We start from the raw sequence: 13,305 nt of genomic DNA, 5'->3' as shown, positions 1-13,305 counted from the left end.
TTTTCCTCGCTTTCACTGTATCTATTATTTATAACATAATAAATATATATATATATTAAAAAGTTTGGGGACCCTGCACTAAAACATGAAGCCAAGGGTCTCAAACCACTATAATTCCGCATTGCGGACACAGTCATTGGGCAGATGTCAATCTGAGACGCCGCCAATTTCGTGAAATTTATACTTATTGATTAGTGATCAGTCCCTTGCTTATCTCCCCTTAGCAACTCCGCATTGCTTCTGTTTTGAAAACAAACCGGGTTTGGAGGTAAAAATAGCTCCCAGATGCACCAGTGACATTTACATTTACACCTATTATTTTTCCAGATGAGCAAAGATATCGATCGAATAGAATGCCCCATTGAGCCACTGACCCGTCATGCGCTTATCCCAGGTGTTTAATCTCTATTGAGCGGCTATAAAGAGAGGGAAAAAAATCCCCAATGTTGTCAATATGACCGCAAGCCTAACTGTAGAATATTTATTCGTTTATTTCCCAGCTTTTAGCACTGAATATAAATGAAGACTTCGTTTTGGATGCAACACGGATGCCTCCCTCTGGAAGTGCCAGAAAGCGCATGCTAGTCAATGCGCATCTACGCTGCAGAACTCTTTATTTTAAATGGTTTAAATTCTATTTTAATGGTTTTAACTATTTTTTTAAAGATTTAGGTTGTTTTAACTTTAGATTTTTAATGCTTTTAACTCTATTTTCAATGGTTTCGATGCTTTGATGCTGTTTTTAATGGGTTTGTCTCTATTTTAATGCTTTAACTCTATTTTTAATTACAGTAGAGTCTCACTTATCCAACACTTATCCAATGTTCTGGATTATCCAACACATTTTTGTAGTCAATGTTTTCAATATTTCGTGATATTTTGGTGCTAAATTAGTAAATATAGTAATTACTACGTAGCAGTACTGCATATTGAAGTACATTTTTTGTCAAATTTGTTGTGTAACATGATGTTTTGGTGCTTAATTTGTAAAATCATAACCTAAGATGTTTAATAGGCTTTTCCTTAATGCCTCCTTATTATCCAACATATTCGCTTATCCAACGTTCTGCCGGCCCATTTATGTTAGATAAGTGAGACTCTACTGTATTTAGTTTTATTATTATTATTATTAATAATAATAATAATAATAATAATGGTTTTGGTTCTTTTAATTCTATATTTTAATGCTTTTAACTCCATTTTCAATGGTTTTGATGCTCTGAAGCTCAGTTTTAATGGGTTTGTCTCTATTTTAATGCTTTAACTCAATTTTTAATTATTTAGTTTTATTATTATTATTACTATTATTATTAATGGTTTCAGTGCTTTTAATTCTCTATTTTTAATGGTTTTAACACTATTTTTTAAATGGTTTTAATGTTTTTAAGGCTCTGTTTTTAATGGTTTTGACTCTGGCTTGCTGTGTGTTTTCCGGGCTGCCTGGCCATGCTCTGGCAGCATTCTCTCCTGACGTTCTCTCCTGAATGGCCTTGCAGCTTCCAAGTCTGGCTGCTTCCTGTTTGTAATGGTTTCAGTTCTTTTAATGCTCTATTTGTAATGGTTTTAACACTATTTTTAATGGTCTCAATGTTTGCAAGGCTCTATTTTTAATGGTTTTAACACTATTTTCAATGGTTTCAATACTTTTAACTCTCTATTTTTTAATGGTTTGCATCATTCTCTTAAAGTTCTAAATAAATACAACAACAACAACAATTTCTTACTGCATTCAGGTGCAATACTTCCAAGAGCGACGAAGGCTTTGACTTTTAAACTGAATTTGGGAAAGAAGCAGAAAGTGAGTATGCGCGTGCGCAGCCAAATCCCCTCAGGTGAGGAGGGGAATGAGAAGAGTCTGCGCATGCGCCAAAGGAATGCCTCTTTCCACTCTCAAGGAGCAGGGGGGCGGGAAGAGACAATGATGGACGGGACGCGTCGACGTATTAGAGGAGGGAAGAAGCCTAGACCTATGAGAGGAGGGAAGAAGAAAGGGGGCGGGACCGAGAGACAGTGATGGACAGGAGGCGGCGACCTATCAGAGGAGGGAAAGGACCTTGGGACTGACAGAGGAGGGAAGAATTAAAGAGCCCGCTGCAGGGAGAAGGGTTGGCGCATGCGCAGTGGGGCCGGGCGGGCTTTCTGTCGTGAGGCGGCGGAGGGGCAGCGTCGCCGCGGCCATGGTGCTGGAGTCGGTGGTGGCCGACCTCCTCAACCGCTTCCTGGGCGGATACGTGGAGAACCTCAACAAGTCCCAGCTCAAGCTCGGCATCTGGGGCGGTGAGGAGAGGAGGAGGAGGCCTCCGCGGGACGGAGGGAGGTGGGCGGGCTGGCCGTCTGTCGGGAGGGATTGCGTGGTGCCTTTCCCGGCACGAAGGCAGAAGCGGGTTGGGCTGAAGGGCCTTGAGGTTCCCTTCCAATGTTAATATAATATGTTAATATAATAATAATAATAATAGTAACAATGGAAAGCACCACCCAAGCTCTCCTGACAGATGGCCATGCATCCCTGCTTAATAATAATAATAATAATAGAAAGCATCACCCAAACCCTCGCGACAGATGGTCATGCATCCATGCTTAATATAATAATAATAATAATAATAATAATAATAACAATAATAATAATAGTTATAATGGAAAGCACCACCCAAGTCCTCCTGACAGATGGCCATGCATCCCTGCTTAATATAATAATAATAATAATCAATAATCAATAATAATAATAATAGTTATAATGGAAAGCACCACCCAAACCCTCCTGACAGATGGCCATGCATCCCTGCTTAATATAATAATAATAATAATAATAATAACAATAATTATTATTATAATTTGGAAACAATAGACATTGACAAAATTACGATCTGCCAACTGCAAAAGGCCACCCTACTGGGATCTGCACGCATCATCCGAAAATACATCACACAGTCCTAGACACTTGGGAAGTATTCGACTTGTGATTTTGTGAAACGAAATCTAGCATATCTATCTTGTTTGCTGTGTCATACAACGTCATTGTGTCAGTAATAATAACAATAATAATAATAACAATGGACAGTACCACCCAAGCTCTCCCGACAGATTGCCATGCATTCATGCTTAATATAATAATTACAGTAGAGTCTCACTTATCCAACATAAACGGGCCAGCAGAACGTTGGATAAGCGAATATGTTGGATAATAAGGAGAGATTAAGGAGAAGCCTATTAAACATCAAATTAGGCTATGATTTTACAAATTAAGCACTAAAACATCATGTTGTACAACAAATTTGTCAGAAAAAGTAGTTCAATATGTTGTAATGCTACGTAGTAATTACTGTATTAACGAATTTAGCACCAAAATATCACTATGTATTGAAAACATTGACTACAAAAATGCGTTGGATAATCCAGAACGTTGGATAAGCGAGTCTTGGATAAGTGAGACTCTACTGTATAATAATTATAATAATTATAATTATAATGGAAATCACCACCCAAGCTCTCCTGACAGATGGCCATGCATCCCTGCTTAATATAATAATAATAGTAACAATGGAAAGCACCACCCAAGCTCTCCCGACAGATTGCCATGCATTCATGCTTAATATAATAATAATAACAACAATAATAATAATAGTTATAATGGAAATCACCACCCAAGCTCTCCTGACAGATGGCCATGCATCCCTGCTTAATAATAATAATAATAGTAATAATAATAATAGAAAGCACCACCCAAGCCCTCCCGACAGATGGCCATGCATCTCTGCTTAATAATAATAATAATAACAAGTACAGTAGAGTCTCACTTATTCAACGTAAATGGGCCAGCAGAACGTTGGATAAGCGAATATTTTGGATAATAAGGAGGCATTAAGGAAAAGCCTATTAAACATCAAATTAGGTTATGATTTACAAATTAAGCACCAAAACATCATGTTATACAACAAATTTGACAAAAAAGTAGTTCATTACGCAGTAATGTTATGTTGTAATTACTGTATTTACGAATTTAGCACCAAAATGTCACGATATATTGAAAACATTGACTACAAAAATGCATTGGATAATCCAGAATGTTGGATAAGCGAGTGTTGGATAAGTGAAACTCTACTGTAGTAACAATGGAAAGCACCACCCAAGCTCTCCCGACAGATTGCCATGCATTCATGCTTAATATAATAATAATAACAATAATAATAATAATAATAGTTATAATGGAAATCACCACCCAAGCTCTCCTGACAGATGGCCATGCATCCCTGCTTAATAATAATAATAATAATAATAATAATAATAATAATAATAGAAAGCACCACCCAAGCCCTCCTGACAGATGGCCATGCATCCCTGCTTAATAATAATAATAATAATAATAGAAAGCACCACCCAAGCCCTCCCGACATATGGCCATGCATCCCTGCTTAATAATAATAATAATAATAATAATAATAATAATAATAATAGAAAGCACCACCCAAGCCCTCCTGACTGATGCCCATGCATCTCTGCTTAATAATAATAATAATAACAAGTAATAACAAGCAAAGAACTCTTGTCTGTTGGAGGCCGGTGTGAATGTTGCCAGGGACCACCTTGGTTAGCATTGAATAGCCTTGCAGCCTCAAGGCCTGGCTGCTTCCTGCCTGGGGGGGAAATCCTTTGTTGAGAATGCTTCCTGGATTTCGCTCAGCTCAGCGAAACGGGGAAAGTTAATGCTTGGAAAAGGCGGGCGTCTTAAGCTTGTCGGGCTGTTCAACCCTTCCATGTTGACTTTCTGGGGCCGTCCTGCAGCGAGGCCATGGGGGAGGCTAGGAGAGGAGAGCCAGGCCTGGTTTTGGGAACCCTTTGCCCAGGGATGACTCACAGGAACTGTATGTGTTCTTCGACAGGAGACACGGCTTGCAGATCATGTGAGCCACGGGTTGCTGCTGCTGCTGCTGCTGCTTTTTGGAGGGGAACTTCCCAAACTCTTGCGCGGCAGAAGTGTGGCTCCCGAAGGCCAGTTTGTTGCAAGGCCTTGCTTCAGGCTTCAGCCATGTTTACGTAGGAAGTTGTAATGTATTTGAAAACACAAACAAAGTTTAAAAAAACAACAACAACTTGACATGATACTAAATGTCCTTTGAGCAGAATAAGAAGGTCCTCCACTGTGCATGTGGCAGGGCCCAAACCTCATTGTAGTCGGTGGTCTGTGCTTTGCTCTTCTCCACACTCGCATGTCGTGGACTCCACTTTGTGGCCCCATTTCTTAAGGTTGGTTCTGCATCTCGTGATGCCAGAGCACAGTCTGTTCTAAGTCTTCCAAGTCACCCCATATTGTGTGTGCCCAGGAGGGAGTTTCCAGTCTCAGCCATGGGCTGTGGCGCAGGCTGGTGAGCAGCCAGCTGCAGCCAGCTGCAATAAGTCACTCTGACCAAGAGGTCATGAGTTCTAGGCTAGCTCGGAGCCTGCGTTTGTCTCTGTCTTTGTTCTATGTCAAAGCACTGAATGTTTGCCTTATATGTGTAATGTGATCCGCCCTGAGTCCCCTTCGGGGTGAGAAAGAAGGACGGAATATAAATACTGTAAATAAATAAATAATAAATTGAGGTTCCAGGTTTTAGCCTGCCACTTTTGGACTCTCGCTTGCTGAGGTGTTCCTGTGAGAATCTCTGCTGCCCTGTAGACCAGGACATTTTATTTTACTTTATTTTAACTGATTTTATTTTTAACTGATTTATAGGTTAACTGAGTTTTTATGATTTATTGTATTGTTTTGGTTAAGGTAACTGTTTTGTGTAACTGCTGATTTTACTGTCTTTGTGTTGCAATGTGTTTTAACTGATTTATTGGTTTGTATTTCGGGCTTCTGACCCGTGTAGCCGCCCCGAGTTGCTGCCGGGAGATGGTGGCGGGGTAGAAAAATAAAGTAGTAGTAGTAGTAGTAGTAGTAGGACGCAGAACAATGGCTTCAAACTACAGGAAAGGAGATTCCAGCTGAACATGAGGAAGAACTTCCTCACTGTGAGAGAGAGCTGTTCAGCAGTGGAACTCTCTGCCCCTGAGTGTGGTGGAAGCTCCTTCCTTGGAGGCTTTTAAGCAGAGGATGGATGACCATCTGTCAGGGATGCTTTGAGTGTGATTTTCCTGTTTCTTAGCAGGCCCACGGGGTCTCTTCTGACTCTATAATTCTATGATTCTAACTAACAGGAATCTTTTTCCTCTCTAGGTAACGTGGCCCTTGAGAACTTACTCATCAAAGAGAATGCCCTGGTGAGCATTATTATTAGGATTCTTACTGTTATTACGATGGTGGTTGTTGGGAGTCCACCATAAAAATCTGGACACACATATGTATGTATATGTGTGTGTGTGTCTACACATACACACACACATATACATATACACGTGTGTCCATTTGAAACTGACCAGCAACTGTCCCCCTCTTCCTCATATACTCTCCTATTTTCCACCTGAAGCATTCTATATAAACGTATTTTAAGATCTGTTCACAAGCTTCCCACGAACAAACGCGTTGTGGGTTGACATCTTTTCAGCATGTTGCCCAAGCAAACCACACAAATCAGGGCCTGGGGAAAGTGTGATCCACACACTCCTAGTCAAAGCAGTGCTCCACTTAGTATCAACAAAGCGGAGAAAGTATTTGGAATTATTAATGTTTTTATTATGGCTCCAAATATGTCAATAATTTTATTGTTATTGCTTTAATTATATATGCCGTCATATTGTTTTATCTCTTGATTGGGCTTGGTTCCCATGTGAAACCGCTCCGAGTCCCCTCAGGGAGATGGAAGCGGGTTATAAATAAAGATTTATTATTATATTATTATTAAATATTGCGTTTTGTCAGCTAATTGCCCCTCATTAGCTTCTTTGTTCAGCTGAAGTGTGCTGGGCCCATAACCCGTGTCAGGTAATTGAGCTGAACTGGTCATAAGTCAGCTGCTTTTTGACTTCATGAATGACTGTTACTTTGCTTCACATGCTGTTTAAACTACTGTATATACTCGAGTATAAGCCAAGTTTTTAAGCCCTTTTTTAGGACTGAAAAAGCCCCTCTCGGCTTATACTCGGGTAAGGGTCCCAGCTGGCTTATACTCAGGTCGGCTTATACTCGAGTATATATGGTACATTTATTTTTCTCTCTATTATTATTGGTATAATTACATTTATTATTTTACTTTATTTATTATTAGTAATACATTTATTATTTTACTCTATTATTATTGTTACTATTACATCTATTTTACGCTATTTTTATTATTAATGCATTTATTATTTTACTCTGATATGATTATTGTGACATTTATTATTTTACTCTATTATTTTACTGACGTGTACATACAATATATTATATTATTAGCATCGCACAATATTTGCATTATATATTACTACTAGCTGTGCCTGGCCACGCGTTGCTGTGGCAAAGTGGTGGTGGTATTGGTTAAAAATTGTTGTGTAATTTTTATTTGACGTTATTTGCATTTTTTATTAATTTTATTGTAAGTTATATTTTTATTTATTATATTGTATTATTTTCTTGTATTATTTTTAGTTATTTTCTGTTATTATAGTATTTTATTGTATTAATTTTTTAGTGTTTTTTATTATTTTTTATTGGGTTGCTAGGAGACCAAGTTGGAGGAGCTTAGCCTTCTAACTGGCAGCAATTGGATAAAAGCAATTATTTCCTCTCTCTCTAATTAGGACGTTATTTTTCTTTTCTTTTTGTTGTATCAACCTAGAGGCGTGGATGATGGGTTGTGTTGTCAAATTTCGAGGTTGGGGGGCCGGTAGTTTTGTTGTTTTGTGGGTCGCCGTGATGCCATCACTCTTTTATATATATAGATATTGTACTATGCCACTATATTGTAATATTATGAGCAATATCACATGTAATATATAATTAATATTATTATATTTTATTATTAGTATTATATTGTATTAATTTCTGACGTGTCATGAATACATGTCTTCTCTTCCTCCTTAGAGTGAATTGGATGTACCTTTCCGTGTAAAGGCTGGGCAGATAGGTAAGCTTCCTATTCTAAGGTGTGTTTTGATTTAGAGGCGACAAACAAATGGAAAACTGAGTCACAGTTTGGCAGCTTGATAACGTTGTATTTTAAAAAGGGCCTGTCAGAGGAATTTCCAAGGAAATTAGACCAAGTGTAGGACATTTGGTTGGGAATTCATATACAGGAGGATTGTCTTCAATATCATTTCGTTTTGTATACGTAAACTGAATTATTTAATTATACTATACTTGGCATCACTGTGTTTCCTTTTGGCAGCAATGCAACGTGTTTACCTGTCTTTCCTTCTTCCGTCTCTGTTCTGTTTTTGACGATGAGAATGAAGTTCAGGCCTGGACAGCGCCAATCACATTCAAATACCTTCTTGTAAAAGGATTTACTCCCTTTGCAAATAATGGAAGTGGAATCTGGGATTTCAGGCTGACAATATAGAGAACCTGCAGCACAAAGCGTTCCTGGTGTTTGGCTCTTTCGATTAGAGTTTGCTTCCTGTATGAAGGGCTGCTTATCTGATCGCTGCAAAAACAAAAACCCAGTGCGCCATTAATGTCACAGTTTCAGGCTGGGCTGTGTTTGAATTTTAAAAAAGGAGCAGTTTACTGTGAGAAAATGTCATGGAATGCCCTGCCAAGATCCATGTGTCATGCTAAATACTCAGTTTTATTGGGGCAGGTGCTTTTTCTGTATGAAAGGAAAACGAACAATGCCCTTTTTAGTTTTGGACCTGTTTGGGACTTCTGATAAGGAAACCATCGCTTTGCATTTCCTCCTACATAAATCCCTATTCCAGCAAACCTAGCGTTCATTCATTGACACCAAAATATAGTTGCCTTCAACTACTGTATATGTTTAATTTTTCAGTTTAGATTTTGATTGAATGCCAGGCTTAGGGTCAGTAGATACGGTTTCATACTGTTTATATTTAATCCTGTTTTAATGTTTGCATATTTATGCTAAGCTGAGTAGTGGGAGCTATAGATGTTTGTGGGCTTGTCTGTGTAAGCAAACACCCCAGGCAAATACACACATACATATTTTCACTTTTATTATGTGTATAGATAGATTACTAGCTTCTGGATTATTATTATTATTATTATTATTATTATTATTATTAGTATTATTATTTATTAATTTATTAATTTATTATTAATTTATTATTAATTTATTCTTTATTATTCCTTATTTTTTATTATATATATTAACTAATAATAACCCCAAATTATTATTGTTAGTATTTAATTATTAATTAAATTATTATTAATTATGCCGGCCACATGACTTAGGAGGTGTCTACGGACAACGCTGGCTCGTTGGCTTAGAAATGAAGATGAGCACCAATCCACGAGTCGGACACGACTGGACTTAACGTCAGGGGACCTTTATTAATTATATATTTATTAATATTAATATTATATTAATATTATTAATATTAATATTATATTAATTATATATTATTAATAATCCATGATCATTAATATTAGTATTTCTATTTTCTTCCAATGAAGCAGCCAGGAACTAGTAATCTAATAATAGAAACTATAATAATAATGATGATGATGATGATGATGTTTCCTAGATGAAATGAACCCCAAATATCCTTTGTTTTTAGATAAGCTCACTCTGAAGATACCTTGGAAGAATTTATATGGCGAAGCCGTCGTTGCAACCCTCGAAGGCCTATATCTTCTTGTTGTTCCCGGCGCAAGTAAGTTCATTCCAAAGGATTTGATGGGCAATTAAAACAATAATAAAACCACTAATCTGATTGTTATATTGTGCTTTGTGGAGATTTTGAAGCCAATGTGAATGTGTTTGCGTTCTTGCTTTTGAGGCAGTCCTAATTTGAGTGGCACTAAGCCGTTCCTGTTCCAGAGGCTTTGTTTGGACTTAAAACCTAACCCTGTAAACTTCTGATCTCTAGGCATAAAATATGATGCTGAGAAAGAAGAAAAGTACCTGCAGGACAATAAGCAGAAGGAGCTGACGAGGATCGAGGACGCATTGCGCAAAGCAGCAGAAAAGGGTAAGGACTTCAAGAATTGCACCTAAAATTAAATCTGTTCTGTAAAGTCCTGGTTGTTTGGTTGTTTGGGAAGGAGAATGTGAAATACTTATTCAGTCTGGAAAAAAAACAATTGCTGTTGTGCTGTTAGAAAGGTTCCTATGTCTGTCTTTCCGTTGCCTTTGTGGAAGCATTTCTGGTGTGTTGCAAGATGCTTGATATGATGTTACATTGGTATTATATTAACATTATATTAATTATTATATTAATTATATAAGCTGCTGAGGGGGGAAAGGAAAGGGCCTGAGGCTGTTAGGAATGGTGGGCGTTGGAGTCCAAAACACCTGGAGGGACGAAGTTTGCCCATGCCTGGTCTGACATCTGATTATGCCAGGTTCACGCTGTCGATTGGGATCCAACCGTGGCCCTAAAAGAGATGGTTGGGAAAAGTTCAGCTGTCTTTTTACATCCTTCTGAAGTTGTTCTCTTTTGCAAAAATCTCTATTTTTGGTGGTTGAGATTGCAAAGTAGATGTTCTTTTACGAAACATATGCTTTCCCATTACTGCTGTCACGTGGATGAAGGCGACCACTCCGATTTCATTTATGGCCTGGAGAACATAGTGTACAAAGAGGCCAAACCTGGTGGGTACGCGCATGTTTATCAGCGGAGGGAACTCTAGAAAAGCAGGCTGCATTCATTCTCGTTATAAATGTTTCGTGAACTGTTATTCACTTTGTGTGCATGTGGAGAAAACCTTAGAGCCATTGCTGCCCCAACTTTAAAAAAGTGTTCTTCCAAGTTGACTTATCTATAGTTCAGTGCATTGTCGAAGGCTTTCATGGCTGGAATCACTGGGTTGCAGTGAGTTCTCTGGGCTGTCTGGCCATGTTCCAGGAGCAGTCTCAACAAAGGATTCCCCAGGCAGGAAGCAGCCAGGCATTGAATCTGCAAGGCTATTCATTGTTAATCAAGCTGGTCATTTGCACCATTCACACTTGCCTCAAACAGAAAAGACATCATTCCACAAATATATATATCTATATAAACTCAACTTGCCTTGTTTCCTATATACCTCCCAACCTCTGCCATAGATGTGGGCAAAACGTCAGGAGAATGCTTCTGAAACATGGCCAGACAGCCCGGAAAACACACAGCATGATATTTTGGATATACTACTATAATTTGTTGATATTAGTTGGATTTCAAACATAATTTCTGTGTCAGGAAGAATCAATATTTTACTGTATATTATTTGCGTACGTGGAAATGAGCATGCCTCTGTATCTTTGCAATTATTCCCTAGAGAGCAAGCAACCAGAAGACTTAATTTGTTGTGTTAATTACACTATGCAACCCTATGGTTTTTGTTCCTGGGTTAGAAATGTCATTTCCTAATTGGTTTTATCATCAAAAACATGGAAAAAGTTTATTAAACTGCCAAAAACTATGTTTCTGCAGGACATCCTGCTGCACGTTTTGCTCTAGTATTTCAGTGAATATCTCATTGCCCCTCACCCAATTCAACCTAGTTTGTGGCAGCCAGAAAAGCGAAGTTTCTGGAGTAGAAAAAACTACTTTCGAAGTAAATACTGGACGATTAAACAGGAATAACACTTTCAAACCAGGAACAGATTTTTTTTTCCAAATTGTATTATGTACATAGTGTTGTCGGCTTTGTTATTGTGCAAACTTACTGAGCATGTTGTATTTATATAAGAGCTTTGAATGCGATGGAATTGTGTTGAGGGACCTAGAAAATGCCCAGAGAAGGGTTTCTTTTAATCCTCCAGCATGTTTCAGAGTTACCCATTTAAATAAATTAAATTAAATTAAAATAAATGAGTGTTTTTGGTAAAGGCAAGCCCTCGCTTTCCACTGTAAACTTCTTTTGTCTTCTGTCACTTATCATGTCTTGACACTTGCCTAACTCTATCCCTTTCCCATTGAAACTGCTTGCGTTGAGAAGGACGTAAGTCTAAAAAGGCTAAAAAGCGCTTTAAGAAACCGTTCAAAGGCCACGATCACGCCAAAGGTGGGTGAAACCAGCAAAGTGCATTCATTCTGTTTGTGGCTCTGACACGTTGTAAGGGCAGTCTCCATGGCTCAAGGCCCAGGGATAAATGTGGTTATTTATTATGCTTATTTTATATGGTTTATATAATGTCTCTAGGCAATGTGTTTGTGATGAGGCTGTGTTCTTGCAATTATTGCTTTTTCACCATTTGTTTACCGCTTTGAGTCCCACCTGTGGGGAAAAAAGCGGGATATAAATAAATAGATAATAATAATAATAATACATAAATAAATATAATGATAATAATAATAATAAATAAAATAAAAATAAAACGAGCTGGTGCTGATTTGTCCAATTCGTTTCCTAGACAAACCAAAGGAAGAGAAGAAAGACACCTTTTTGGAGAAGCTTGCCACGCAGGTCATCAAAAACGTCCAGGTCAAAATCACCAGCATCCACGTCAAGTACGAGGACGACGTGAGTGGCAGGGCTGCCCGTCAATGGCGGCAACTGACGCTGATGGGAATTGGGCAAAGAGGTGTAATAAGTAATAATTCCTCTTTCATAGATTACGGACCCCGGCCGGCCGCTTTCCTTTGGGATGACTTTGGGAGAGCTCAGCTTATTGGTAAGAAAAAAATTCTTTCCTCTATAGCAGCCATTTGCAAACTTTGAGCCTCCAGGTGTTTTGGACTCCAACTCCCACAATTCCTAACAGCCAAAACACCTGGAGGGAAGGCCAACCTATTATGAATCTAATATTTTTGTTGTTTCCCATTTCTAGACTGCGAATGAACACTGGACTCCTTGCATCCTGAATGAAGCTGCAAAGATCATATACAAGGTAGAGTCAGCGCCACAAATGTTATCAGTCTGTAGAGGTACCTTCATTCTCTTCAAGAGAATTATAACTTCAAGTTTCAGAGAGTTTATTTCGTTCAGCTCAAAGGCTTTCATGGGACCAGGAAATGTGCCAAGTTATTTATTTATTGTGTCAGAAGCAAATTGAGAATTATAGTGTAATAAACAGTAAGAGCACCTAAAGCTTCTGTCCAACTATTTCAAAGTTCCCCGCTTGAGCGGTGATGGCACGATCGTCAGCACAGGTGAAACTCTCTGAAAATTATGGATAGATAGAGAAAAAAATATAGTTTGAATTCTTGGTGTGTTTTGCGTCAATTGAGACTCTAAAACCCATGATGCAGAGACAGTCAAATGTGGCATTTTTTCATATATATATATATATATATATATATATATAT

The 13,305-nt window shown here is 38.2% G+C and overlaps 1 protein-coding gene across 5 annotated transcripts in view; it reads left to right on the top strand.

Annotated features, from left to right (window-relative positions):
- Positions 1 to 2,120: 2,120 nt before the first annotated feature.
- Positions 2,121 to 13,305, top strand: part of vps13c (vacuolar protein sorting 13 homolog C) — a 67,777-nt gene continuing 56,592 nt past the window's right edge. For 4 of the 5 annotated variants that reach the window (XM_062963093.1, XM_062963092.1, XM_062963096.1 and 1 more), the window contains exons 1-10: positions 2,121 to 2,277; positions 6,197 to 6,240; positions 7,979 to 8,021; positions 9,634 to 9,729; positions 9,946 to 10,047; positions 10,611 to 10,670; positions 11,996 to 12,061; positions 12,411 to 12,520; positions 12,612 to 12,671; positions 12,828 to 12,887. In XM_062963093.1, coding sequence (XP_062819163.1) covers positions 2,178 to 2,277; positions 6,197 to 6,240; positions 7,979 to 8,021; positions 9,634 to 9,729; positions 9,946 to 10,047; positions 10,611 to 10,670; positions 11,996 to 12,061; positions 12,411 to 12,520; positions 12,612 to 12,671; positions 12,828 to 12,887 — 741 coding nt within the window. In that variant the 5' untranslated portion in view covers positions 2,121 to 2,177. The remainder of the gene's footprint in view (positions 2,278 to 6,196; positions 6,241 to 7,978; positions 8,022 to 9,633; positions 9,730 to 9,945; positions 10,048 to 10,610; positions 10,671 to 11,995; positions 12,062 to 12,410; positions 12,521 to 12,611; positions 12,672 to 12,827; positions 12,888 to 13,305) is intronic. The other variant, XM_062963094.1, reaches the window with a different exon arrangement.

Source organism: Anolis carolinensis, unplaced genomic scaffold (genome assembly GCF_035594765.1).
Source record: "Anolis carolinensis isolate JA03-04 unplaced genomic scaffold, rAnoCar3.1.pri scaffold_11, whole genome shotgun sequence".
Taxonomy (NCBI): domain Eukaryota; kingdom Metazoa; phylum Chordata; class Lepidosauria; order Squamata; family Dactyloidae; genus Anolis; species Anolis carolinensis.
Note: the sequence above shows the minus strand (reverse complement) of the source record. Positions and strands in the feature narration are given on the sequence as shown.